Source organism: Clarias gariepinus, chromosome 28, assembly GCF_024256425.1.
Source record: "Clarias gariepinus isolate MV-2021 ecotype Netherlands chromosome 28, CGAR_prim_01v2, whole genome shotgun sequence".
Classification (NCBI taxonomy): Eukaryota; Metazoa; Chordata; class Actinopteri; order Siluriformes; family Clariidae; genus Clarias; species Clarias gariepinus.
In genome coordinates, this window is record NC_071127.1 from 1,740,001 (window position 1) to 1,767,500 (window position 27,500).

A 27,500-nucleotide genomic window follows, 5' to 3' on the forward strand; every position below is an offset into this window, starting at 1 on the left:
CACTACAGAATACTATGTAACACAACAGTACAGCACACACTGTAACACAACAGTACAGCACACACTGTAACACAACAGTACAGCACACACTGTAACACAACATGACAAGACACTTGTAACACAACAGTACAGCCATTTTGCAGATTCTCTTAGTCCATGATTTCAGCCAAAACCTCAGTTCTGCTCAGTCCACATCTGGGCCCTGGCTCAGTGCAGCCCTGCACAGTGGCTCCAGAAACACAGGTAAATGACAAGTTTGGCCCTGTCTCCTAGTGAATTATCTAGCAAATACCCCTGGGCCAAACACAACAGTGATCAACCAAGTCTATGCCAAAGGGCAAAAGAGGATACCATATTTATGGGGGTGGAACACAAGGAACACTCCCAGCAGCCTGTGGAGCATGGTTCTCTGGGATATTTGGCTGAGGCTGTAGATTTTGTGTCCAGAGACAGAGTGTGTAAAGTATTGAGTGTATAAAGTTTTACCGTAGGGTATAAATGGAACCTTGAGGGAAATAGCACCCACAGATAGATAGCTCACGCTGGGATAGAGATAGAGAAAGAGAAGAGGTCCAGTATGTTCTGCCAAATTACATTTGATTTGCTTTGGCTTGCACACACTGTGGGATTTGGCACTGATGGACACAGGATTAGCAGGATTTACTTACTTACTTCTTTCAGTGCGCCACATTTCTGTTGTTTATACATAGAAAGACCAAGTTGGTTTGTGGCTGGTGATGTGGCCAGATGTCGTTCAAGGAAGAGAAACCATAAAGAAATTTCTCCATAGATGCAGTGACTGGATTTCCACAGCTGTAGTGTAGAGCATTCTACCTAAGTGATCAAATGCAATGGTGAGAATTGCATAGCAATTGTATATCTTTGGATTCCTGGGAGATGAAGGGTAAGTTTGTCGGCTCTAGGACGAGTCTAAGTGAGAGCGGTCACTTTTGCCCTACATGGGGCTAGGATCATAGCCAGGTGGCCGGTAACTTGTAGGTGGTGTTTGAAGTTAGGACTAGGACATAGCACCCTACCAGGCTAGTGGTACACTTGATACTCTGGCTTCTCACATTCTCCACCACTTGCGTGACTGTCAGCTCATCTGACAGGAGCTAGTAGTGAGTCACACATATAACATGGCTCATCATCTGACACAGTGGAGGCACTCAGTCCCTACTTGGCTCAGACGTTATACTTCAAATTGACAGATTCCTCTTTGAGAATCTTTATCCAAGGATGTAAGTTATAAAAGCTTGTTGAAGTGCTCTGGTCAGACTTATTGTCGAGACCCTTGACCATTCTCTTTTTCTATGTCCTTCCTTTTTATTATCAAGGCAAATATGTCAAGGTGGGCTTCAGTGTTGATAGTTTGGTGCAAAATTTTGTCACTAAATAATAAAGTGTAAAAAAAAAAAGCAAGGCATGGGTTTTACATTTACAACAAAAGGCAGATGCCCGTAACTACCGCAACTTATATTTTTATTACTAATTCTGTCAATCAATTAAACTTTTACATTTTAATCTAGTTAATCACAGTCCAACAGATCTAGTTAATCAATAGTCTGTGATTACTCACAATTAATCACAATTTTAAAATACTCAGATTTACTTGCTATGAACATGCAATGTTGTAATAAAGAAGCTCATAAACTGTTTAGAGGCAACATAGTATGTAGTTTTATAATTTGCAAATATTGACATTTAACAAATGTTGAATTAATATCTCTCGAATGGGACCAGCCTATGCATGCTGGTAGTGTAAGATGTGGCAACCCACTGATGGTGAGTCTCAAACTCAGATCCTTAGATCTGAAAATCAACAACCTGGAGCCTTAACTTCCTAAGCCACTACTTCCATGTATTGCTTTTAATTTATTCTTGTAAAAGTAGTTCCCCTTTGAAGGTAGCTTGAGCACACAACCTTGGTTTTATCCAAACTTTCATCTATAAGTTTTTTTTAAAACAAAACTTGCTGTTCAGCACACCTGGTGATCCTCAGTCATCTTATTATCCATGTTAAACGTACCATTATCACACAGCCATTATGGGAAGTTATCAGGGTCATACATGTTTTATATGATTAATTTGCATTAAAAAATAATAATGCGTTAAAATTTCTAGATTAATCACATGCATTGATATCCACAGCCCTAATCGTTAAACTAATTAGCAGTTGGGGGTTAGGCACCTAAGAATGACAGCCTGGTGGCACTGGGGCTTGCACTGGGGACCCTCTCAGAAGTCATCCAATACTTTAACCACTGAGCTACCCCTACACTCATGCCCCTTTTCATGCTTTTAAGAGAAACAGCCTGCACTAAGGTTCTGTGCGGTGCTTGTTGAAAGTTATTTTTTTTCTGGTAGAGAATTCTGAAAGGTGCTGTGGTGCTCATCGAACCAATCAGAGATTACAGCATTCCACCTCCCTGCCAGCCAGGGTGTGCTAATCCAGCACCTCAAGGGCTTGTGAAAGTCCTGAACATACTGCAGTGCCTTCTGATTGGTGTAGGATGTACTTTTAGAGTACCTTTAGATGAGGCCTTAACTGTATATACTGAGGTTCAGCTCAGAGCAATGTGCTTCTGTGTTGTGAATTCCAGACTGTAGAAAATCAATCAGTTAGAGTGACTGAATAAGAGGGAACAACACTTACATGCCCCGAGGCTGGCGTTTTTAATTAAAATCAGTGTGTATCAGGGGATTTTGTTGGGGGATTTAAAATCGAAAGCAGCAGAAGCTCAACGTTTCTGCAAAATGAAGCAGATTCCAGCATTTTACTGTCTTACTGTAATATGCACGTCACTTGCAGTACATTCAGTCTTTAATTAACTTCACTTCCTTGTTTGGCTAAATACTAAATTCAACTTTACTAAAAAGAAGATAGGGAATAATAGCTCTCATTTGGGATGCAGCTCAGTAACTGCTCCATAAGTCCACTACCTGAGGTCTGTAATGTTTTTTTTATAGCTTTTTTTAAGTGTACTGTAATGTCCAGGAAAGAGCCATTCACCCGGGGCAGTTTCTTAATCCCTGAGGAAATCGTATGAGGCATAAATTATATTGCTTTGTATAAATATTTATTCCCTTGAACTTTTACTTGTTGTTACAACCTGGGTTGGAAATGAAACTTTATTTTATGAATCTATGCAAAATATATTGAGGTGGGTGCAGGAGACTGGGCTTTGTAATGAAGTGCAAACAAACAAACTTGTCTATGGTTTGATGTGGCCTATAGTAGAAGTTTTGGTCAAAATGGCAAAATGGTGCAAACCCAACACAACTCAGCACTCAGCAAACATTGCGAAACCAGAGAGAAGCACGCTGGTGATAGCATCATGCTCCGAGGTACCTTTCATCAGCAATAACTGGGAAACTGGTCAGCGTTAAATGCAAAGCAGACGTTTATAATATAGACCATGTTTTTAAAACAGTAACCAGTTCTAATTTTATAAAAGAGCTTTGAGAATGGAGCTTTGACTTCTGACAGTACATGGGGCCTAAGACACTTCAGAGCCTACAATGAACTGTTTGAATAGAAAGAATGTACAAAAGTGGTGCAGGTAATTTATAAAAAAAAAAAAAAAAAAAAAAAAAAGAGTGTGATGTTTGATGAAGTGCATGGAAGGTAATAAGGAAATTAATTCACAGAAGTGTGATTCTGAGATTACTCCAGATACTGTAAAAATCTGTGATTCCACCTTGATCTAATGGCGTTTACTAGCATCAGCACATTCATTGCTTGTAATGCAAATGAGACGATGCTGTAGAATATGTGTTTTTATGCTTCATAAAGTGATGTGCAGATAATGTTAGCTAATACTGACATTTCACGCTTTCGAATGAATAGCCAACTAACTGTATTCAGGGGTGAATACAGTATATTCGGCGTAATAGACAGTATATTCACCCTATATAGGGTTAAATCAAAAAAGCTTGTGTGCTTTGCAGGGTGTACAATCCCTTATTCTAAACACCACGTAGTGCCCTTGATCAGGGCTTAGAGAGAGATTCAATCTGGGATTCAGCCTTGTGTTAGAAGCTACAGAAGTTAGCTATGCAGCTGGCGTTAGCCATAAACAGAACAACACGGATGGTTCAGAAGCGATTCAGAACGACTTAAAAGCAATTACTGCAGAGACAGTGCGTTGTTTAAGACGACATAACATTATCAGATGTGTGTTCTTGCTGAAAGTGCTTCTGTGACTGATTGCAAATGTGGGTTTTGACACTGGTATTCAGAGGCAGGTAGTAACGAGTTATATTTACTCTGTTACATCTACTTAAGTAACTTTTTGAAAAAAAAAATCCTGTATGAGTAGTTTTATTGCACTATAGTTTTTTATTTTACTTGAGTAGATTTGTGGAGAAGAAACGCTACTCTTACTCCATTACATTCGGCTACACTCGACCAGTTACTTTTCTAACCATTTATTCAACACTTTAAATATTTTTTGTTTTTGACAGAGAAATGTAGCCGGTGGATTTACCACATGACTGTGTTTCACCAATGAGATGTAGCAACAATAATAACCTGACTCTGTTTGACCAATAAGCTGCAAAACCAATAACCGTATGGAGTTTTAAAAGCTTTATATTGTGAAAAAAGGGAGATTGGGAAATTTGTGTTTCTTATTCCTTAATTTGCTATGCTGTAAAGATATTTAGTTTTAATTATTTATTTTATTACATTTATTTATTTATTTTATTATTTGGAAATGTTGCAATTTGTACATTATTTTATCATATTGTCTGACTGCTCACATAATTTCAAAAAAAAAAAAAAAACAGACATTATGACGAAACAGTTACTCAGTACTTGAGTAGTTTTTTAGTGCTCTTTGTTTGGGTATTTGGTATTTAATACTGTATATCAAGCAATAATCACAGGTGTGTACAGTGTGTGTGTGTGTGTGTGTGTGTGTGTGGTGTGTGTGTGTGTTTTAAGGACCACAAGGAGCACCCCCTGCGATGGCTAATTATTGATCCCACTCACTGTGGAATAATGTTTATGTCCAATAGGACGCCAATTGGGATGCAGCTTTACTCTCTAGTCAGCATAAACACATCATACATACCGTAGAAAGAACACACTACACTTCACCTTGTGTAGTGTGTCATACGCCTAATGTGTGTCCATAAACCAGTGCATATAGTCATTCATTTCACACAAAGTGTACATGCCGTATATTATAAAGCTACAACAAATTGATTGTGTGTGTGTGTGTGTGTGTGTGTGTGTGTGTGTTGCCTAAAATTTTGTCAGAGCAAGAATGTATAAATAATAATAATGATTAAAAAAAATCCCAGCTTTTTAAACTGGTCTTAAAAATATTTCAGACTCGTGTGTTCTGGATTTCCACCATTAGCCAAGGAAGCTTTAGATACTTTTTGTTGCTACAGAAACCATTCATCTCAAATCTGTTGTAATTAGAGTTTTAAAGGTCTTGTGTAATTACAGTACTTCAAACATTATTTGCATTAATTATACTGGATGAAAACGTTTTAAACTTTGATAAATCTTCATGAATTGCATTTCCATTTAATTTACATATCCATTATATCAGATTTATGTTAAATAAAAATTTTTAGCCCCTTTGCACTTATATTTTTGCCCACTGTAAGTATGAATTGAGATTTCACACATACTGTTGTAAAGAATCGCCACTAGAGGGCACCACTTTGCCCTTTGTAGTTTTTGTTTTGCAGACTCAGTTTCCCAGAAGGCACCTCGGTCAGGTAATGCAGGAGCACACCTGAACCGAGGTAGATCGTTAAATCTTCAATAAAGAGCTGATTAGTTTGGGAAACTGTGTCGAGCATTGAATGTTTGTACATACTGTCAGTTATCCCATAATTACTAAGCATGTCCCCAGGCTAAAGGTGTTTGCATGTACGACTTTGGTGTTTAAGTGTGTGTGGAGCTGATTTGGTGTTGAGTCATGTGTTGTTTGTTAGAGAATAGGTAAGTAGTTAGCCTGTGTGTGTGTCCTATCCTAGCCAAGCATGTGTGTGTCCCCTAGCCTAGCCAAGCCTGTGTGTGTCCCCTAGCCTAGCCAAGCCTGTGTGTGTCCCCTAGCCTAGCCAAGCCTGTGTGTCCCCTAGCCTAGCCAAGCCTGTGTGTATCCCCTAGCTTAGCCAAGCCTGTGGTTGTGTCCCCTAGCCAAGCCTGTGTGTATCCCCTAGCTTAGCCAAGCCTGTGGTTGTGTCCCCTAGCCAAGCCTGTGTGTGTCCCCTAGCCAAGACAAGCCTGTGTGTGTCCCTATCCAAGACAAGCCTGTGTGTGTCCCCTAGCCAAGCCAAGCCTGTGTGTGTCCCCTAGTCAAGCCAAGCCTGTGTGTGTCCCCTAGTCAAGCCAAGCCAAGCCTGTGTGTGTCCCCTAGTCAAGCCAAGCCAAGCCTGTGTGTGTCCCCTAGTCAAGCCAAGCCAAGCCTGTGTGTGTCCCCTAGTCAAGCCAAGCCAAGCCTGTGTGTGTCCCCTAGTCAAGCCAAGCCAAGCCTGTGTGTGTCCCCTAGTCAAGCCAAGCCTGTGTGTGTCCCCTAGTCAAGCCAAGCCTGTGTGTGTCCCCTAGCCAAGCCAAGCCTGTGTGTGTCCCCTAGCCAAGCCTGTGTGTGTCCCCTAGCCAAGCCAAGCCTGTGTGTGTCCCCTAGCCAAGCCAAGCCTGTGTGTGTCCCCTAGCCAAGCCAAGCCTGTGTGCTTCCCCTAGCCAAGCCAAGCCTGTGTGTGTCCCCTAGCCAAGCCAAGCCTGTGTGTGTCCCCTAGCCAAGCCAAGCCTGTGTGTGTCCCCTAGCCAAGACAAGCCTGTGTGTGTCCCCTAGCCAAGACAAGCCAAGCCAAGCGTGTGTGTGTCCCCTAGTCAAGACCAGCCAAGCCAAGCCTGTGTGTGTTCCCTAGTCAAGCCAAGCCTGTGTGTGTCCCCTAGTCAAGCCAAGCCAAGCCTGTGTGTGTCCCCTAGTCAAGCCAAGCCAAGCCTGTGTGTGTCCCCTAGTCAAGCCAAGCCAAGCCTGTGTGTGTCCCCTAGTCAAGCCAAGCCAAGCCTGTGTGTGTCCCCTAGTCAAGCCAAGCCAAGCCTGTGTGTGTCCCCTAGTCAAGCCAAGCCAAGCCTGTGTGTGTCCCCTAGTCAAGCCAAGCCTGTGTGTGTCCCCTAGCCAAGCCAAGCCTGTGTGTGTCCCCTAGCCAGGCCAAGCCTGTGTGTGTCCCCTAGCCAAGCCAAGCCTGTGTGTTTCCCCTAGCCAAGCCAAGCCTGTGTGTGTCCGTTAGCCAAGCCAAGCCTGTGTGTGTCCCCTAGCCAAGCCAAGCCTGTGTGTGTCCCCTAGCCAAGCCAAGCCTGTGTGTGTCCCCTAGCCAAGACAAGCCTGTGTGTGTCCCCTAGCCAAGACAAGCCAAGACAAGCCTGTGTGTGTCCCCTAGTCAAGACAAGCCAAGCCAAGCCTGTGTGTGTCCCCTAGTCAAGCCAAGCCAAGCCTGTGTGTGTCCCCTAGTCAAGCCAAGCCAAGCCTGTGTGTGTCCCCTAGACAAGCCAAGCCAAGCCTGTGTGTGTCCCCTAGTCAAGCCAAGCCAAGCCTGTGTGTGTCCCCTAGTCAAGCCTAGCCAAGCCTGTGTGTGTCCCCTAGCCTAGCCAAGCCTGTGTGTGTCCCCTAGCCAAGCCAAGCCTGTGTGTGTCCCCTAGCCAAGCCAAGCCTGTGTGTGTCCCCTAACCTAGCCAAGCCTGTGTGTGTCCCCTAGCCTAGCCAAGCCTGTGTGCGTCCCCTAGTCAAGCCAAGCCAAGCCTGTGTGCGTCCCCTAGTCAAGCCAAGCCAAGCCTGTGTGCGTCCCCTAGTCAAGCCAAGCCAAGCCTGTGTGCGTCCCCTAGTCAAGCCAAGCCAAGCCTGTGTGCGTCCCCTAGTCAAGCCAAGCCAAGCCTGTGTGCGTCCCCTAGTCAAGCCAAGCCAAGCCTGTGTGCGTCCCCTAGTCAAGCCAAGCCAAGCCTGTGTGTGTCCCCTAGTCAAGCCAAGCCAAGCCTGTGTGTGTCCCCTAGTCAAGCCAAGCCAAGCCTGTGTGTGTCCCCTAATCAAGCCAAGCCAAGCCTGTGTGTGTCCCCTAGTCAAGCCAAGCCAAGCCTGTGTGTGTCCCCTAGTCAAGCCAAGCCTGTGTGTGTCCCCTAGTCAAGCCAAGCCTGTGTGTGTCCCCTAGCCAAGCCAAGCCTGTGTGTGTCCCCTAGCCAGGCCAAGCCTGTGTGTGTCCCCTAGCCAAGCCAAGCCTGTGTGTTTCCCCTAGCCAAGCCAAGCCTGTGTGTGTCCGTTAGCCAAGCCAAGCCTGTGTGTGTCCCCTAGCCAAGCCAAGCCTGTGTGTGTCCCCTAGCCAAGCCAAGCCTGTGTGTGTCCCCTAGCCAAGCCAAGCCTGTGTGTGTCCCCTAGCCAAGACAAGCCTGTGTGTGTCCCCTAGCCAAGACAAGCCAAGCCAAGCGTGTGTGTGTCCCCTAGTCAAGACAAGCCAAGCCAAGCCTGTGTGTGTCCCCTAGTCAAGCCAAGCCAAGCCTGTGTGTGTCCCCTAGTCAAGCCAAGCCAAGCCTGTGTGTGTCCCCTAGTCAAGCCAAGCCAAGCCTGTGTGTGTCCCCTAGTCAAGCCAAGCCAAGCCTGTGTGTGTCCCCTAGTCAAGCCTAGCCAAGCCTGTGTGTGTCCCCTAGCCTAGCCAAGCCTGTGTGTGTCCCCTAGCCAAGCCAAGCCTGTGTGTGTCCCCTAACCTAGCCAAGCCTGTGTGTGTCCCCTAGCCTAGCCAAGCCTGTGTGTGTCCCCTAGCCTAGCCAAGCCTGTGTGCGTCCCCTAGTCAAGCCAAGCCAAGCCTGTGTGCGTCCCCTAGTCAAGCCAAGCCAAGCCTGTGTGCGTCCCCTAGTCAAGCCAAGCCAAGCCTGTGTGCGTCCCCTAGTCAAGCCAAGCCAAGCCTGTGTGCGTCCCCTAGTCAAGCCAAGCCAAGCCTGTGTGCGTCCCCTAGTCAAGCCAAGCCAAGCCTGTGTGCGTCCCCTAGTCAAGCCAAGCCAAGCCTGTGTGCGTCCCCTAGTCAAGCCAAGCCAAGCCTGTGTGCGTCCCCTAGTCAAGCCAAGCCAAGCCTGTGTGCGTCCCCTAGCCAAGCCAAGCCTGTGTGCGTCCCCTAGTCAAGCCAAGCCAAGCCTGTGTGTGTCCCCTAGCCAAGCCTGTGTGTGTCCCCTAGCCAAGCCAAGCCTGTGTGTTTCCCCTAGCCAGGCCAAGCCTGTGTGTTTCCCCTAGCCAAGCCAAGCCTGTGTGTGTCCCCTAGCCAAGCCAAGCCTGTGTGTGTCCCCTAGCCAAGCCTGTGTGTGTCCCCTAGTCAAGCCTAGCCAAGCCAAGCCTGTGTGTGTCCCTTAGTCAAGCCTAGCCAAGCCTGTGTGTGTCCCCTAGGTTAGACAAGCCGAGCCTATGTGTGTCCCCTAGCCTAGCCAAGCCAAGCCTGTGTGTGTCCCCTAGCCTAGCCAAGCCTGTGTGTGTCCCTTAGCCTAGCCAAGCCTGTGTGTGTCCCCAAGCCAAGCCTGTGTGTGTCCCGAGTCCCTAGTGTTGTGTTTATCTATAAGGTAAGTGTAGCTATGTGCATGTTAAGACATGCTTAGCTAGATGAATGTGTAGCTGACTGCCATGGTTAGCAATTGACCATGTTTAGCTAATAGCCATGTTTAGCTGATTGCCATGTATTTAGACTTCGTCCTGTCTCGTGTCTCTGGTCCTGCCTCGTGTCTCTCCGAGTCTCTTGTCCCTGTTTTCAGCTCCATGCTTAGCGCGAGTCTGTGTTTCGTCCTTAAGCATGTGTCTCAACATAGGGCTTATATTTTCAGTAAAATGCTTATGCCTTGTGTCTTGTCCTCTAGCCTGGGTATGGGTCAGTTATAGGTAGTATAATTTAAGTATTCGTTTTTTTGTTTGTTTTGTTTCTTTGGAAGTCCTGTTTCGGTTATATCCTGAATAAAGACTCGTTTGTTCAAAAACACCCCTCTGCGCCCATGCCTAGGCTTTTCTGCCCATTGCATTAACATCAGCCAATACCGCCCAATTATGATAACTGTATAATATTCCAGGCTAAATAATGAACCATGTTGAATGAACTCTAAATAAGGATCTTATACAGCGGTATCATTCCCTTACAAATTTTTACCTTAAGACCTGAAACTTTGCTAGAAATTTGCCTGGGGATTGAAAACACTTTCCTTTTGTGTTTATTTTATTTATTTTTTTTAATGAGTGAACAAACCGTGCCGAACTGAACACCGGCTAAAATGCACATATTTCCAGGAGCTATTCAAAACTTGGGTCAGTGGAAAGCCAAGTGAAGCGAGTTTATAAATTTGTTTTGAATGAGTCAACCCACGATACCAAGATTGTCTTCAGCATGTGTTTAAAACCCGTGTGATTGTCCACACTTTTCTTTTGTAATATTGTTAATATTTTTGGCCGGCTGGAATGATGATCTGCCTTTTCATTATTTTTGTTTAACAATACAAATTTTCACCTTAAGAACTCACCTTCTGAATAAATTAAACTCGTATGCCGAGGTACCGCCGTTTATCTGAGAGTTTAAACCCTAATGAATAATTAACCACACAAACATTAACCAAACGCTAGAGCATGATAATGACGTGCAGATCAGTAATTTAACCCTAATGAGGAGTTCAGCTTGTGGTCATGTAAGTCCCAATTGTAGAATCCTGTGTGTGTGTGTGTGTGTGTGTGTGTGTGTGTGTGTACGAGCAGTTGTTTGATGGGTTAGGATGTCTATAAATCAGACCGACTCTGAAGCCGCTTTTAATTAAAACACTGAATCAATCCGGTGGAGTTATGAAATGTTACAAAGCTGAAATGTATTTCACACGCACACACACTCACATGCGCACACACACACATTTACGTAAATGCAGTACATTCTGCTGAATCTCTAAAGTTGCTTTGGCAAAACACACACGCACACAAAGCACTAAATTTGACCATTGTGACAAGATTCAGCAGAAAACATTCATTTGTGTCAATATGTGTGTGTGTGCATGTGTGTGTGTGTGTGTGTGTGTGTGTGTGTACATGTGTGTGTAAAAGAGAGAGAGAAGAAGAGTGATTGTTCTGGTTTGCCTATCTGGCCTTACTGTATTACCAAAATGCATCTGTCATCCATTTCTTATCTGCCTCTTCATTTCTGTGTGTGTGTGTGTGTGTGTGTGTGTGTGTGTGTGTGTGTGTGTGTGTCATGATGAATAATTGAGTGTGTGCGCGTGTATGATGGATATTGTTTATATTAGATTAATACTCAGGGACATCTCTCTCCCTCTCCCTCTCTCCTTCTCTCTCTCTCTCTCTCTCTCTCTCTCTCTCTCTCTGCTGGACCCGACGGCTAATTTATGATCATTATAAATATGATTCCCGTATTTCCTGGAGTAAACAGGACTTTTGTCCCTCAAGCAGGTGCTGACAGCAGTGTGTGTGTGTGTGTGTGTGTGTGTGTGTGTGTGTGTGTGTGTATGAAATCCACACTTCTTACTGTAGATGTTCTGCTCCAGCGCTTATAGTACATCTGTTAGTGTGTTTATTGACTGTGACAATGACACACACACACACACACACACACACACACATACACACACACATACACTTTACTAATTCGGCCTAGTCATTTGTTCCAAAAATAAGCGGCTATAAAAGATTAGTCAGTTTTAATCTCTTAAATCTGTCAGTAGAGTTTTACACAGGTGTGTGTGTGTGTGTGTGTGTGTGTGTATGAGAGAGGGTGGGTGGACAGAAATGTAAATGCAGTGCAGCTGCAGGACAGAGCATTGTGGAGCTGATTATGAAACAAAACGCACTGTCTCAGGGATGTGTGTGTGTGTGTGTGTGTGTGTGTGTGTGTGTGTGTGTTATAATGAATTGTTATAATTGTCTAAATGCAGTATGAGAAACTAAGCTTTCTGGTCTTCTCTCTCTCTCTCTCTCTGTGTCTCCTGACTGTCTCTAAACTATTAACACCTGATATTGTCTCATCGCTACACTCCTCTATGTGTTGACAATATTATTTTGCACCCTTTCTTTTTGTGTGTGTGTGGTAGTGTATGTGTGTGTGTGTGTGTGTGTGTGTGTGTGTGTGTGTTTGAGAGAGAAGGAAGATGACAGAAAGAGAAATGCATTGTGTATGGCAAGAGGGAAAGAAAGTATGGAATAAAATAGAAAAAAAAACAGCCTGCATTATTTCTCCCTGTGCACAACTGAACTGTGAGCTCATGAATATGCAAATTCCTGCCCTGTGATTGGCTGCCCAAGAACAGCAAACTGTCCTTCCTGCCTCCACAGTGCTTCAGGGTCAAACTTTATTTCTGTGTGTGTGTGTGTGTGTTTAAGAGAGAGAGACAGAGAGAGAGAGCTGTATTTTTTTAATACTGGTTTATTACAGATTTTTATTTTTTTCATACCGAGGCTGTATGTACTCACAGTTCCCTGGTGGTTGCTATGGTAACCATGGAGATGTATATCTGTATACTGCAGAACAGGAGAAAGTTAACGAGGTAAATGAGAAATTTTTAAAAGAAATCAAACCCAGTTAATAAAAAGGAATGAAAGAAAGGATCTGCATGAGATACATATGAGACATACATGAGGAGGAATAATAATAATAATAATAATAATAATAATAATAAACACTACACACCTTTATTCAGACCTGTGTGTAAAAGTCATAAATACAGGTACACCATGCTGTTTCTCACACATTACTCATGTTCAGGAGAAGGTCCTACACGGACCGAGATGGAAATGGGAAGAGATTTTCATCCCGATGGCATTCATGTTAATGTCACAAAATCAGCTACGCCAAAAACACACGTCTGAGCTGTAAATCCGAACAAAAGGCTGTGATTCATCTGTGTTATCTTTACACACTGAGCTACAGGTCCTGAAGAGCATCAGACTGATGGAGGAGATAACACACACGGGCAGTCATTTATTTCCTACTGTAGACTAGATAACACTCGAGAAAGTGTGTGTGTGTGTGTGTGTGTGTGTGTGAGGTGACAAGGTTTCGTTCACGTGTGTTTAATGAATCGATATATATTCAGTCCAACTATGCCATATTTTGTGTGTGTGTGTGTGTGTGTGTGTGTGTGCTTGGAGAGGCCTATTGTAAATGTTGCCATGGAAACTGAGTTCTGCTAGAAAAGTAGTGATTGAAAGAGGTTTCTTTCTGTCTTTACATGTTTCTCTGTCTTGCTGTCTCTGTGTAGGTCCGTCTCTTTTTATTTCTTTATTCATGCCTCCCTTTTTTCCTTCTCTTTATCTCTTTCTGTCTCTCTCTTTATGCCCCTCTCTGTCTTTTTACAAATCACCATCTTTTTATTTATTTCACCACCTTTACATTTTACTGTCAGCTTCTTTTTTTGTGTGTCAATCTCTCTGTCTCATTGTCCATCAGTCTTTAAGTGTTTCTTTATTTTGTTAATGTCTGTATCTCTTAGTATTTCATTATCTCTTTCCATAAATTTCTCTTTCTTTGTCTTTATACTGTATGTCAATCTTTCATTCAAAAAGTGAGGGATCCTCTTTTATCTTTTTGTCACTTATATCAACACTTCACTTCTTTCTCATTCATCGTCGTTTCTCCACTGAGAGCTATCAGTCTTTCTTGTCACCTCTCTCCCTCCATCTCTTTTCCTCTTTCACTGACAAAGAGTGATACTCTATACGTTACGTAGGATTGCTATCATCCATAATGCGACTAATGTGTCCCTTTTTTCCGCGTGTCTCTGTGTTGTTTTTTTCTTACTAAACGTCTCTTTTGTCTCTCTGTCTCCTTAGGTCTCTCACTCTACCTCCATCATGCTTATTTATGGTCGCTGCTGTTTGGCTCTGCCACCTTTGGAACAGTGGGCGTGTCACATATCTCTAACCTCACCTTTAGCGTGCTTGCCCCGCACTCCTCTATTTTCTCTTCATACGTTTCTAGTACTACTTCTCCTTCTGCTGGTTTCATCTCCTGGCTGTCAATCACGTCGGGACCGAGGGGCCGGGGGTGTGACCAATTACATCCCAGGGGCGTGGCCTGACCCAAGTCTTGAGCAGCGACCTTGGTCCAAGCAGTGGGTGGGGTCAAAGCTGCTGCAGGGTCTCACCATCGCTGTGGTCCTGGTGGGAAACTCAAGTGAGGTGACTCTGTATGGAACGCGCGATAACAAAGAGGAGTGGCGGGATCAAGGGAACGATGGGTTTGTGAATGAAGGCGTGGGAAACGTTGAAGTGGTGCGGATGAACGAGACGGACCCGAGCAGCATTATTAAGAGTGTGTGTGATCTTATGACCCAGCACTGGCTTCAAGGAGTTGTGTTCGGTGATGACACGGACCAGGAAGCCATCGCCCAAATCCTTGACTTCATCTCTGCACAAACTCACACACCCATCCTCGGAGTGAAGGGCGGATCATCTATGATCATGGCAGCAAAGGTATCACACACACATACACACAAACAGATGGAGTTTATCTCAGCATGTCTAACAGAGAAGCAAAACTGCATGATGGGAAACTGAGTTGCCCTCAGGGGTCTGGAATCTCAGTGTATGTGTGTGTGTGTGTGTGTGTGTGTGTGTGTGTATGCAGTGAATGAATTCTGTGAGCTGGAATCCTTAGCGGAAACAGTATGAGTCATATGCACACCCTCACACGGCACAGACTGTAAGACAAAAGTCAAGCCACCTGCAAAGGAGGATGTTTCTTCCTCATGATTTTGTTGTTTTGTCAGTGGCTGTCGCTGATGATGCAGAAGGCTGTAAAGCACAAACATGGAGCTTGTATCTTGTTACAGTGCCGCAGGATGTCTGCTTTCCACAATAAACTTTGGCACTATGGAGCTTTGCATAAATATTGATGTAGAGTTATGTCCCTAATGATTATGCTTGTTTATGGTCGCTGCTGTTTGGCTCTGCCACCTTTGGAACAGTGGGTGTGTCACATATCCCTAACCTCACCTTTAGCGTGCTTGCCCCGCACTAATGAACAAGCCAAACCAAGACATCCCTGAGTTCTCATGAGAAGATTCCCAGGTGAGCCCATCACCATCTGGGTGACGATGGATAGCACAGATCATTAGAGTATACAGGTATAGAAGGGTAAATATAACCAGTTCTAATTGTGTATAGAATCCTGGGATTAGCAAAACTACAGTCTTTATGATTGCAGCAGCTGCGCTTAGATGCAAACCTACAGAATCCAGGTCAAACTGCACACTGCAGAAATGCTGAGATTTGGAATTGTTTTGAGAAGTGGAGATCTCTAGGGTGTCTAGACGTAGAGACAAACAGGACACAGCATGAGACTGCAATGCTTTCAGGTGCAAAGTGTTTTCCTTATATTCAGCTTACTCCAACTGCTCAGGGAAGAGTGTGAGAGTCTGAAAGTGTGTGAGGGCATATATGGGACTGTTGTGCAGGGCAGGGCTATGTCTTTAGGACCACCAGGGCTGCAGCGCACTGAGGTGAATGTTTGAGCCTCCAAGGCATAAGTGGCAGTGGTCCTGGTTATTCTTTATAAAAGTGAGGTCGCAGCTGCCAACTGCAGGGGTGAGTTGTTGTCATAGCATGTGTGTAAGAGGATATTTGCATCATCTGTACGCATTATATGACTAGTTACTGTACCTTTCTGCAAGCCTGAGATCTCTTATCTCTCCCAGTTCTTTCCTGGAGAGTGAGAAGGCATGGTGATTAGAGTTTGCCAGCCATGCTGCTTTTCTTCTCCAAGTGCTCTTTACTGGTCCACAGGATTTCTGGTGCTGAATTGGAGCTGTCCCTTCAGCACCACAGCAGCAGTCATGCAAAGAGCGTTAGCAGATTTGTTTGTCCAGAAGGCAGCCTGCTTTCACACTGTGTATCAATTGATGTCATGCTGTTGAGTAGGACATTTTCTCTTAGATGTAGCTGTCAGGAGGGTTTTTGAGCAGTCTGTAGGGTATGTGGTGATGTATATAATGGGTAACTTATGAAACAGTTTTTTGATTGCAATTTGATCCTTGTTGGATATTAAAGTGGTGGTGTAGTGGTTGGTAATGTGGCCTTGCACCTTCAGGGTCGGGTTCAATTGCCACCCTGGGTCTGTGTGCATGGAGTTTTCATGTTCTCTCAATGCTTGGGAGGTTTCCTCAGGGTTTCCTCCCACAATGCAAATGAAGGCAGATTAAGCTAACTGGCTTTTTCAACCTTTGCAGAGCATGTATGTGAGTGTGTAAATGGGAGTGTGCGCCCATCCAGGGTGTACCCCGCTTCATACTCTGAGTCTCCTGGGATAGGTTCTTATGACCCCAAACAGGGCAAGCAGTGTAAAGAATGACTAACTAAATAGATTTTAGAGACTTTAAGGAATGATAGCTATAGGGACTACTACAATGACTACAGCTAAAACTATCACTATATTTAAGCTATAAAAATTTTAGCCATTAAGCAATACACAATGGAAGATCTGCTTCATGTACCAAGGTAATCACAGAGCTTGTGACTCAGTGATTAAGCCATTGACCTGTTAATCAGAAGGTCAAAAGTTCAAATCCAAGCAGTGCCAAACACTGACCCTCACTTGTTTGGTTGTGTTAATGAGATAAATGTAAGTCACTTTAGTTTAGTTCATCTGCAATATGCCAAAAATGCTGTTTAGTATCACATTACATTTACATTTGGGTATTTGGCAGATGCTCTTATCCAGAGCGACTTACATTTTATCTCATTACACATCTAAGCAGTTGAGGGTTAAGGGCCGCGCTCAAGGGCCCAACAGTGGCAACTTGGTGGTTGTGGGGTTTCAACCTGGAATCTTCCAAACCGTAGTCCAATGCCTTAACCACTAAGCTACCCCCGGCCCCAGTATCAGATGTATGTTTGGAAAATAAATGAATTTATAGGCATTTTTGTTAAAATCCATTAAACTAAAAGCGTCATTCCCTTTTGTAAGTACAATTCTAAATCAACACATGTTAGAAGCAGAGAGCGAAAATTAAAGCAGTTAAAATACATTTTTTTTCCAGATGCTGGAGCCATTCATGACACAGTTTGTGTTTATAGATTTAGTTTGTCATAGTTATCAGCTTGTTGACTGATCACAGCTGATACCTAAGCAAATGTTCAAAAGTGCCTTACCAAGTTGTGTGGTGTGCTGTGTAGAGTATGCTTGAGCAGATCTTGGTTAATACTCACTACTGCTATTTTCATCATCATCATCATTATCATCATCATCCACTTTTCCCACTTCTAGCTAGCTCTTTTTATCAAATAAATGCTACTAACCAGTGATGTCGTTTCCTCCTTCTAAGACCTGCACCTTAAGGAGAAGTCAAAGGCCATTTTACACCACACACATCACCTCACAACCTCACTAAATTCCATGTTGACAAGCATATCACTTCACAGCTGCTGCATCAGAGGCATGTTAGTAAAGCATTAAAATTGGGGCATGCTTCCTTTTTTTCTGTTTCATGCCTTTTTTCCTTCCTTGATGCTGGTGAGTAAAGCATAAACTTAATATAAATAAACTGAAATGATAAAACTATACCTTCTGCAAGATATACACCTTTTTTTTTTACCGTTTTTCTTAGTGGCTTTGGTGCTTTTCTCACATCACTATTAACATTTGCATAGCAGTTAGTGTATTTCTCAAAACAATTGGTGCAAACTGCAAAACCTAGTGGATAACCTGCAAACGCAGGTCACTTCCTCAAAATCGATAATCCATTCTTTAAAAGCAAGTATTCATGTTAATTAAACTGCGAGTGTCATCAAAATGAGAAGTCTTGAGACCATCTTTATGAACAAGATAGTCAAATGGCTTTGTCATGTTTACATTATGACAGGTTACAGTATTCTCTCAGTGTTTTCCAATGCAAAAAAAGGTCAGAACTCGGTGACACTACCTGAAAATGCTCAAGACAGCACTATACACTTTTTGTACAGCCTTTTACAGTAAAATCTACAGTAAAGTTAGACATTCCTGTAGTTAGGGAAGTAAGTGAGTACAAGACACTGAATACGTACTGTATGTTTCACATTTTTACTGTGTAGGCTGTTTGTAATTCCACAACATTGTGCAAAATAAAAATACTCTACAGTCACTTATATAGAATAAACATAAGAAACACCCTTTTGGTAGAGCTGTGCACAAATGTGAACAATATAACAGTACATATTGTAACTGAACATACGTAAATCATTCTGGCACATTCAGACGTTCCTGTCTGTCTGGCCACATACAGTACAGTATTTTCATCTACATCACAACAGATATCATCCCTTGCAATGCAGAGAGGAAAGTATCTCCTGGAGGGGCGAATCCAATCTCTGCATGACTCTGCTGTGATGTCGTCACATGCTGCATCCATGGCTGCTACTGTGGCAGGACCATTTGTGCATGTGAACTCCAGTCATAAACCTTCCACCTCCAGGCAGAGGATTATGGAATGGGGAGTAGGGAGGGAGACATTCAAAATAATAATAAAGAAAGGTATAAAATTAGCTTGACAGAATTTGAAAACTAATTCAACAATTTTGTATGTAATGACTCAAGCAATAAATGAAGACTATTAGCTTTATTGGAAACGACTATTCAGCATCCACAAGTATAGCACTAATGGTTTTGCAACTTTTCATTCTGATCTGAGAAAAGCACCAAAGCAACTGAGAAAAACTGTAAAAATCTTAATCTGCAAAGATGGCATGAGTGTCTAACTGTGGCTTCATAGATGCATATTTGTACTGTATATACTCATTGTAAATCGAGAAAAGGCAGCTAAATAAAAACGAATACGCGATGGTTATCTGCTATCCCACTGTCTCATGTCACAGTTTTGTAACTAGAGCTCGGACAGTACAAGCATAGTAATGAAGACTCAAGAGCAAACAGGACTTAACAATGTCAACTTTGCCTCTCCACTCTGTCTGTTGTGTCAGTGCCCTCTTCAGGACATTTCAGTAGGTGTGTACTGTAGAGGAATGCAGAGCAGATTTGTGTTTATGTTTAAGCTGCAATCCATTGTACTCAGAACTTGGAAAGTTCATATTCATTTTTCACAAGTGTTGATCGTGCGCTGCCATACGGTTCCATTTCTGCTGTGACAAAGTAACGGTCTTTTGTATAATCCTCTTTAAAGTGCAGCATGCACACACCCACACACACACTGGAGCACAGGTGTGTATGCTGGAGTCCATAACGGAAGTAGTGTGAGTCATAAACACACCCACACAGACGTTAACACCAATGTTACACCATGTACAGTATATTTTTCTCTCTCTTTCTCATTCTCTCTCCAATCAGTCTATTTCTTAAAAAAAAGCCAAAATTTTGTTTTGAAAATATTTGTTTCTGTGTGTGTCTACGTCTCCATTCTGTCGGCATAGCTCCCTTCCAGAGTCCGAAGTAAGGAGTGTGTTTCTCCCATCACGAAGAACAAGGGATCCTTCAGAGATTTAAAAAAACAGAGATAGAGGGGGAGAGAGAGAGCATTCAGCAGTCTTTCATGATGATCGAAATGATGCCACTGTTGAAGTGAACGAGAGAGAAATGGATGAATGGAGGGAGTGAAGGAGTGCATACTTGTACTGAAAAACATGATAGATATGGAGGCAGTGAGAGAGAGCAAGAGAGAAAAGATGATTAGGAGCAGACTGTGGGTGGTTTTTAGTGTGTGTGTGTGTGTGTGTGTGTGTGCGTGAGAGACTCTGACTCAGTCTGTTTATGCTGCTAAATGCTGCCCTGGTGGCTCCACTGCAAAACACAACCCAAGAATGAAAAACTTCATCTGTTTTCTGCACATAGCCACCCGGACTTGTGTTACATAAACACTCACATTAATAATCATACCTCCAAAGTGGGTCTGTAACAAGTTAGTCTAGTTGTGAATGTGGCTGCATCTCATTATGTGACCACATGTCAGTGTCTGAAGTTTTGCGTGTGTTTTTAAATTTGCAGTATTCACATAATTGTGGGGGGTAGGTCGTTGTGGGTGGGTGTGTGTCATTTAAGTATTATAGCTGTGGTTGTGTAGTTGCTACAAAGTAATAGGGCTCTGTAGTTCTGAGTCTGTACTGGTCCTTGTGGGTCTGGAGTTATGTGTGTGAGCCTGTATGTGTATGACTTTGTGGTCCATTGTCTCTGTATTTCTGTGGACCTGGAGTTCTTCAGTTTGGTCATTTTTCCTCCATAGTTCTGTGGCTCTATAGTTCTGCAAGTCTGTTTTCATAATTTTGCAGATCTGTAGTTTGGTGGATCCATAGTCCTATTCTCCTGTAGCCCTGTGGCTTTGTAGTCTCATCTGGTCTTGTGGCTCTATAGTCATTTGGCTCTATAGGTATGTGACTCTGTAGTCCCAGGCGTCTGTGGTCCTGTGGAACACTTGTTCTGTGTCTCTGTAGTCCTGTGGCCCCATAGTCCTTTGGCTCTTTAGTCCTGTGGCTCTGTATTTCTATGGTTCTGTAGTCCTGTGGCCCCATAGTCCTGTGGCTCTGTAGTCCCGAGGCTCTGTAGTCCTGTGGCTCTGTAGTCCCGTGGCTCTGTATTTCTATGGTTCTTTAGTACTGCGGCTCTTTAGTCCTGCGGCTCTGTAGTCCTGTGGCTCTTTAGTCCTGTGGCTCTGTATTTCTATGGTTCTGTAGTCCTGTGGCTCTGTAGTCCTGTGGCTCTTTAGTCCTGTGGCTCTGTAGTCCTGTGGCTCTTTAGTCCTGTGGCTCTGTATTTCTATGGTTCTGTAGTCCCGTGGCTCTGTAGTCCCGTGGCTCTGTATTTCTATGGCTCTTTAGTACTGCGGCTCTTTAGTCCTGCGGCTCTGTAGTCCTGTGGCTCTTTAGTCCTGTGGCTCTGTATTTCTATGGTTCTGTAGTCCTGTGGCTCTGTGGTCCTGTGGCTCTTTAGTCCTGTGGCTCTGTATTTCTATGGCTCTTTAGTCCTGCGGCTCTGTAGTCCTGTGGCTCTGTAGTCCCGTGGCTCTGTATTTCTATGGCTCTTTAGTACTGCGGCTCTTTAGTCCTGCGGCTCTGTAGTCCTGTGGCTCTTTAGTCCTGTGGCTCTGTATTTCTATGGTTCTGTAGTCCTGTGGCTCTGTAGTCCTGTGGCTCTTTAGTCCTGTGGCTCTGTATTTCTATGGTTCTGTAGTCCTGTGGCTCTGTAGTCCCGTGGCTCTGTAGTCCCGTGGCTCTGTAGTCCCGTGGCTCTGTAGTCCCGTAGCTCTGTATTTCTATGGCTCTGTAGTCATATGGGTCTGTAGTCCCTAGTTTGTATTTACTTGTTTGGGTCTGTATGTGTTGTGTGGTACTATGAATCTGTGGCTATAATGCTTTGAGTGTACTCTATATGGTTACAGTTGTTTTTAGCCCAGATTTAGTGTCTTTGTTGTTTGTCTGCAGCTGTGGTTCTGGGATACTGTAAGTTTGAAGATGTGTTTAAAGGATGTTTTAAAGGATTTCGGAGCACTACCTAGAGGGATTTCTCTCTCTCTCTCTCTCTCTCTCTCTCTCTCTCTCTCTCTCTATGTCTCTGTATGTGTAGTCAGTGGGAGGTGTGAGGTGAATCAGTGGGTGTAGGAGGTGCTGATGGCTCACATAGCTGGCGGTCACAGACTGTCTTCACACACACACACACACACACACACACACACACACACACACACACACACACACACACACACGTTAACCCAGAGGCTGATATATATCTTATGTGTTGGCCCTTGTTTTGTGCCCTCTACGTGCCCCTTGGTAAGGTCTTCATCAGTGTTGGTTGTTGAGCACAGTATGTACCATTAATGAAAAGAAACACATGCAAATGTGCCCCCCAGTGTTTTTTAATTTGTTACTGAGCAGTAGTAATGAGGCTGCAGATTATTAAAAAAAAAAAGCTGCTTTAACTGAGTACGGCCCACCATGAGGTCATATTCTCAAGACTTATAATGCTAAATGCTTATAATAAAGCTTATAATGCTCCAAGTATATGCTTACATGGAGCATTTTAGATGGTGTGTACTAATTAGGAGCTAACATTGACTACTTAAAGTTGGCTCAAGTTTGTCTGTATCTGAATGGATGTTGTTGGACCTGTGCGTCACTCAATGGTAAGTAGATCCTTAAGCTGGTCATAAACTACATGACTTTCACAATCCTAAAAGTTTTCACTCCAGATGAGGGTTAATAGAGTACTTGACTTGTTCCTGTAACTAAGGCCCACACCACACTGTTATGACAACTCTCAAGAGAGCACAAGTAAACTTCAGAATAAAGACGATGAAGACAAAATATAAACAAACAAACATTGATGTACCTTGACATTCTTCCAGGCTATCATAGTGTACAATTTCTAAAGACAATTTAGAAATTCCAGTTAGCCTAATATGCATGTTCTTGGACTGTGTACCCGGAGAAACCCACCAAGCACTCAGAACTCCATGCACACAGACCTGAGGCTGACATTCATGCCTTTAAATAACAGCTGACTATTGTTGTTGTTATTACTTAATGCCATATTATTTTATACTTTCGAAATATCCAGTATTGTTTTGGAATGTAGAAAATAAGTCACTAAAAAAAGAATGGAACTGGAAAGTGTCTCCAAACTTTTGACTGGTAATCTGTTTTATTTGGCCAGCATTCCCTGGTCAAGTCAGTGGCCACTGTACACTACATAATTTTGGAATCCTACACAAACTCCTTACAAAAGTCATGTTGTGTATCCCCAGTTCTAGTTCTTTATGCCTGTAGGTTCTATCTTCTTAAGGTCTTCCATTTATTAGTTTTGATGTATCACTGTGGGTCTGTAGCTGGCATTTTTAGGTCTTTATTTCTTTGGGTCAGCTGTTGGTGTTTAATCATGGGTCTTTATACAGTGATGGAAGCAGGAGTGATAATACCCAATGTGGTGCCAGTTCTTGAATGAAAACAACGACACCCTACTGGCCACTGGGTAATACAGCTAGCTACATAGTACTGTAGATACAGTATGTGTGATCTTGAAACAGGACAGAGAGAGTGTAGAACCTGTTGGGTGTCTGGGTGAAAAAGAGTCAGGTGGACTTTGCTCTGCTTTAGCTTTTCTTTTATTGTTTTCTTTTTCACTGCATGCTATTCAGTATACAAAAAGTTCAGTGTGGGGGTGTAGTATGGTTCAAACCCTGCTGTTGCTTTATCCTTCTCTCTCTTTCACCCATGTCTTTATTGTAAGAACAAATAAAGCACATATAAGTAAACTGGAGTTAATCACACCCTGTCTTTTTAATCCCCAGCCCAACTGAGAGAGAGTGAGAGAGAGAGAGAGTCCCAAATATGTGTCCCATTTCTTCCTTCTGTCCAGTTTAGAAGACATTTTTAAACTCTGCTGGAAGCTAGAACTTTCATGTTTTCACTTTTTCTCGCTCCCTTTTTCCCTTTTTTGTCTTTGTCGCTCTCTCTCTCTCCTAAACTCTTTGCCGTTTTTGTCCCTGTCCTTCTGTCTGTCTGTCTGTCTGTCTTTATGTTTTCTACTGTACACTGCCTTAGATTGTGCTTGTGAATGCATAATACTTATTGATTGATCAGGAGAGGATTGTTTGTTCTGACTGGCTGCCGGCTGATGGACATCGCCGGATAGCAAAATAAATCTATAGTTCTCTGTGATATATAACATCAGAGTTTATATACATATGATACATATATATTGGGGATACTGTATACTGCAGCACTGTTAAATATTAAGATGGTAATGGGGTCAGAATCTTTCTGGTTATGTATAAGAACCCTGAGGCTTATGCACATTCCCTCTCTCTCTCTCTCTCTCTCTCTCTCTCTCCCTCTCTCTCTCTTTCTCTCTCTCTCTCTTTCTCTCTCTCTCTTTCTTTGTCTCTCTCTCTCTGTCTGTCCTGTCTGCCTGTCTGTCCTTGTCGAGTTGTGCATAATTTCACACTTGCATTTGTTCCTGCTTTTTTTTCTCCATGACTCTCCTCTCACTGCGTATGTTACGTCCTTCTTTTGGCCCCACTCCCAAACAGACAAAAAAGAGAGAGAGAGACAGACAGACAGAGCAACACACAGAGACACTGAGAGGGAGAGAGAAGGTGTGAAAGTGTGAGTGAGGAACACAAGATGCGTCCAGTCAATTACACAGGAGAAGCATGCCAACCTGGCAGCACTCGGAGACACTGCAAGCTGTCACGCTTACTCGTACACTTACGTTTCACACACACACACACACACACACACACACACACACACACACACACACACACACACACAGGTCCAGTTACTGACCCTATTGCGATTTACTGCTACTAATACATTTAGTTTAAAAAATGTTCAGTGTGTTCAGGATTAAATTAATATGTTTTCTATGTGTAATTCAAATTCACACAGATGCACTCAAGCAGAATATTAAAATGATTATATATTCATGTCAGTCAGACATTGTCACTCTGATAAAGGGAAGGGTGAATTTTTCAGATCCAGTGACCTTTTATAATCTGTTAATTAGAATTGTAACCACTTTGAAAGTATATGTTTCTGATTCCTTTAAATGCTGGAGATTTTGCATCTTACCCTAAAGTTTATACTCACAAAATGCACACATCCCCCCCCCCCCCCATCACACACACACACTGTCCTTGATAATGCCTTTGCTTTACCACTTGAAGGCCAATTTAACACCACTTTTATACTCATTGTGCATGATCACAGTGGATTGCCTGATGGTAGTTCACTAGCACGAGTCTTAATATTGTGACTTCAGAAAACCGTAAATAAAACTTTTAACAATCGCCTGTAAATAGCAATAAGAAGTGCTGGAAAATCACCGAGTGTAAGCTCGACCGCGATCACATGACTGCTTCTTAATTAGAAGATCAGGTCGATCTGGTCCAAGCTCTTTAACATTTTTTCTTTCTTCATCCGATCGCCTTGTGAAGGGGTATTTTACCAAAGAAATAACAGAATTTACATTCGTGATCAGGCCCACCACGACAGTGTCGTCAGCAAACTTGATGATGGCGGTGGAGTTGGTAGTTGCCACGCAGTCAAGGGTGTACAAAGAGTACAGCAGGGGGCTCAGAACACAACCCTGGGGGGCTCCAGTGCTAAGAGTGAGTGAGGCTGAGACATGTCCGCCCATCCTTACTGCCTGTGGTCTGCCAGTCAGAAAATTGGAGATCCACTGACACATTGATGAGCTGAGTCCCAGGTGCTCCAGCTTGGTGGTGAGTGTGGATGGAATTATGGTATTAAATGCAGAGCTGTAGTCGATGAAGAGCATTTTAACATAATTCCCTTTCCTAGTGTCCAGGTGAGTAAGTGATGTGTGGAGGGGATGAGAGATTGCATCGTCTGTGGAACGGTTCTGGCGGTATGCAAACTGTAGTGGGTCGAGTGTGTCTGGTAGTGAAGAAATGATGAAGTCTCTGACCAGGCGTTCAAAGCACTTCATCACTACTGAGGTGAGGGCTACAGGGCAATAGTCATTGAAAGAAGCAGGATGTGGTTTCTTCGGGACAGGAACAATGATGGATTCTTTGAAGCATGTGAGGATCACCGACTGAGATAAAGAGATGTTAAATATCTCAGTGAACACAGGTGCTAGCTGGTCTGCGCAGGCTCTGAGGATACGACCTGAGATGCCGTCTAGTCCTGCTGCTTTCCTGGTGTTCACTCTCTTAAAGGCTCTCCTCACGTCATGCTCGGTGATGATGAACGCGTTTTTAGTGCTGACAGTGTCTTCCTGTCTGCAGCCGTTAGCGCCGCTAGCATTATCGCCGCTAGCATTATCGCCGCTAGCATTAGCATCGGTTAGCATAGAATGTGTTCAGCTTGTCTGCCAGAGTCGCGTCCGCGTTTGTCATACCAGTTGTTGGTGCTTTATAGTCCGTAATTGTACTTAGTCCCTGCCACAGGCTCATAGAGTCACTCTGTTGAAGCTGTGACTCTAGTTTTCTCCCGTAGCGCTGCCTCGCCTCTTTCACCGCCTTCCGGACGTTATACGACGCAGCCTTGTATGGTTCCATGTCCCCCGACGCAAGTCCCAAGGCAGCGGTGCGAGATCTCAGAGCATCGCGGATGGTTTTATCCACCCATGGCTTCTGGTTGGAAAACCTTTTAATAGTCTTTTTCTCCACGGTATCATCCGCTAGTTTTCCGATGAATCCCACAACCGCTTCCGTAAACACGCTGACGTCATCATCGGAGCTGTTTCGGGACATTTCCCAGTCTGCAACATCGAGTGCGTCCTGTAACGCGGCCACCGATTGGTCCGTCCAGCGCGCGACCTCCCTCTGAACCGGAACTTCCTGTTTCAGCCTTTGTTTGTATTTTGGTATGAGGAAGATGGCGGCATAGTCAGATTTTCCCAAACGATGGACGAGATTGCACCTTGTAGCTGTCCTTGACTGTAGTGTAACAGTGGTCCAGTGTCCTTTTACCCCTGGCGGGGCAAGTCATATGTTGATGAAAGTTCGGCGCTGCACGTTTGAGGTTGGCACTGTTAAATTCCCCCGCCACATGCACATGCACTGTAAAAGCGCCTCATGCAGCTCGCTTAAGGCAGTGTCCGTGTCCGCTTGTGGTGGAAAATAAACGGCGCTAATTATGACCGATGTAAGCTCCCGAGGTAGATAAAAGGACGACACATGATGGACAGTAGTTCCAGATTTGGTGTGCAGGAGCGTGTGAAAGGAACAACGCTCGCGCTGTTGCACCAGCTGCTGTTCACCATTAAACACACGCTGCCTCCACCTGACTTTCCCAAGTTCCGCATCCTGTCTATGCGGTGAACCGAGAAGAACTCGGCCGGCTGGATGGCGTGGTCCGGCACCGCTGGGTTCAGCCATGTCTCGGTGAAGCAGAGGAGATTGCAGTCCCGAATGTCTCTCTGGAACTTTACCCTGGCCCTGAGGTCATCGAGCTTGTTCTCCAGTGACTGGACGTTGGCGAGCAGGATGCTAAGCAGAGGTGTGCGATGTGCATGGGCTCTCAGCCTGTTCCTGACGCCGGCTCGTTTCCCTCGAGGCCGTCGCTTCGCGTCGCGTCCTTTGTTCTCCCTCAGGATCTCACTCGGCCAGCTCGGATCCAGAGTTAAAAACGTCGAATTTTGAGTACATTGTATACCAATAGAAACAAGACTGTCTCTATCATACCTAATGCACTCCATGGTGATGATTTTGCCGATTTTAAAACACTGAAAACTAACTTAAAAAACAAAAACAAAGAAAAGGCAGCCAACCTTACTGGCGCCATCTTGGATTGAAACCAAGATGGCCAATCTGACCGGCGCCATCTTGGATTGAAACCTTGTTCATTTACATTTATATTTCTACTTACATTAGCCTTTTTAACTAGAGTGACTGTTTTATTCTGCACTGGAAAATTACACCTTAATTTCGTTGTACAATGTCTCATTGCTACAATGAAAATAAAGATTCTGATTCTAATTCTGGATATCATCCCCATCTGATAGAAGAGGTCGGCTTTCAAGTGAAAATGTCATCAGGATGGCCCCAGGGACAATGCGATACGCCACATCCCAAG

The 27,500-nt window shown here is 43.8% G+C and overlaps 1 protein-coding gene across 2 annotated transcripts in view; it reads left to right on the plus strand.

The window, feature by feature from the left end:
- Nucleotides 1-27,500, plus strand: part of grin2ba (glutamate receptor, ionotropic, N-methyl D-aspartate 2B, genome duplicate a) — a 62,360-nt gene that overhangs the window by 13,496 nt on the left and 21,364 nt on the right. For both annotated transcript variants that reach the window (XM_053490210.1, XM_053490211.1), the window contains exon 4: nucleotides 13,809-14,450. In XM_053490210.1, the coding sequence (XP_053346185.1) occupies nucleotides 13,809-14,450 (642 nt within the window). The remainder of the gene's footprint in view (nucleotides 1-13,808; nucleotides 14,451-27,500) is intronic.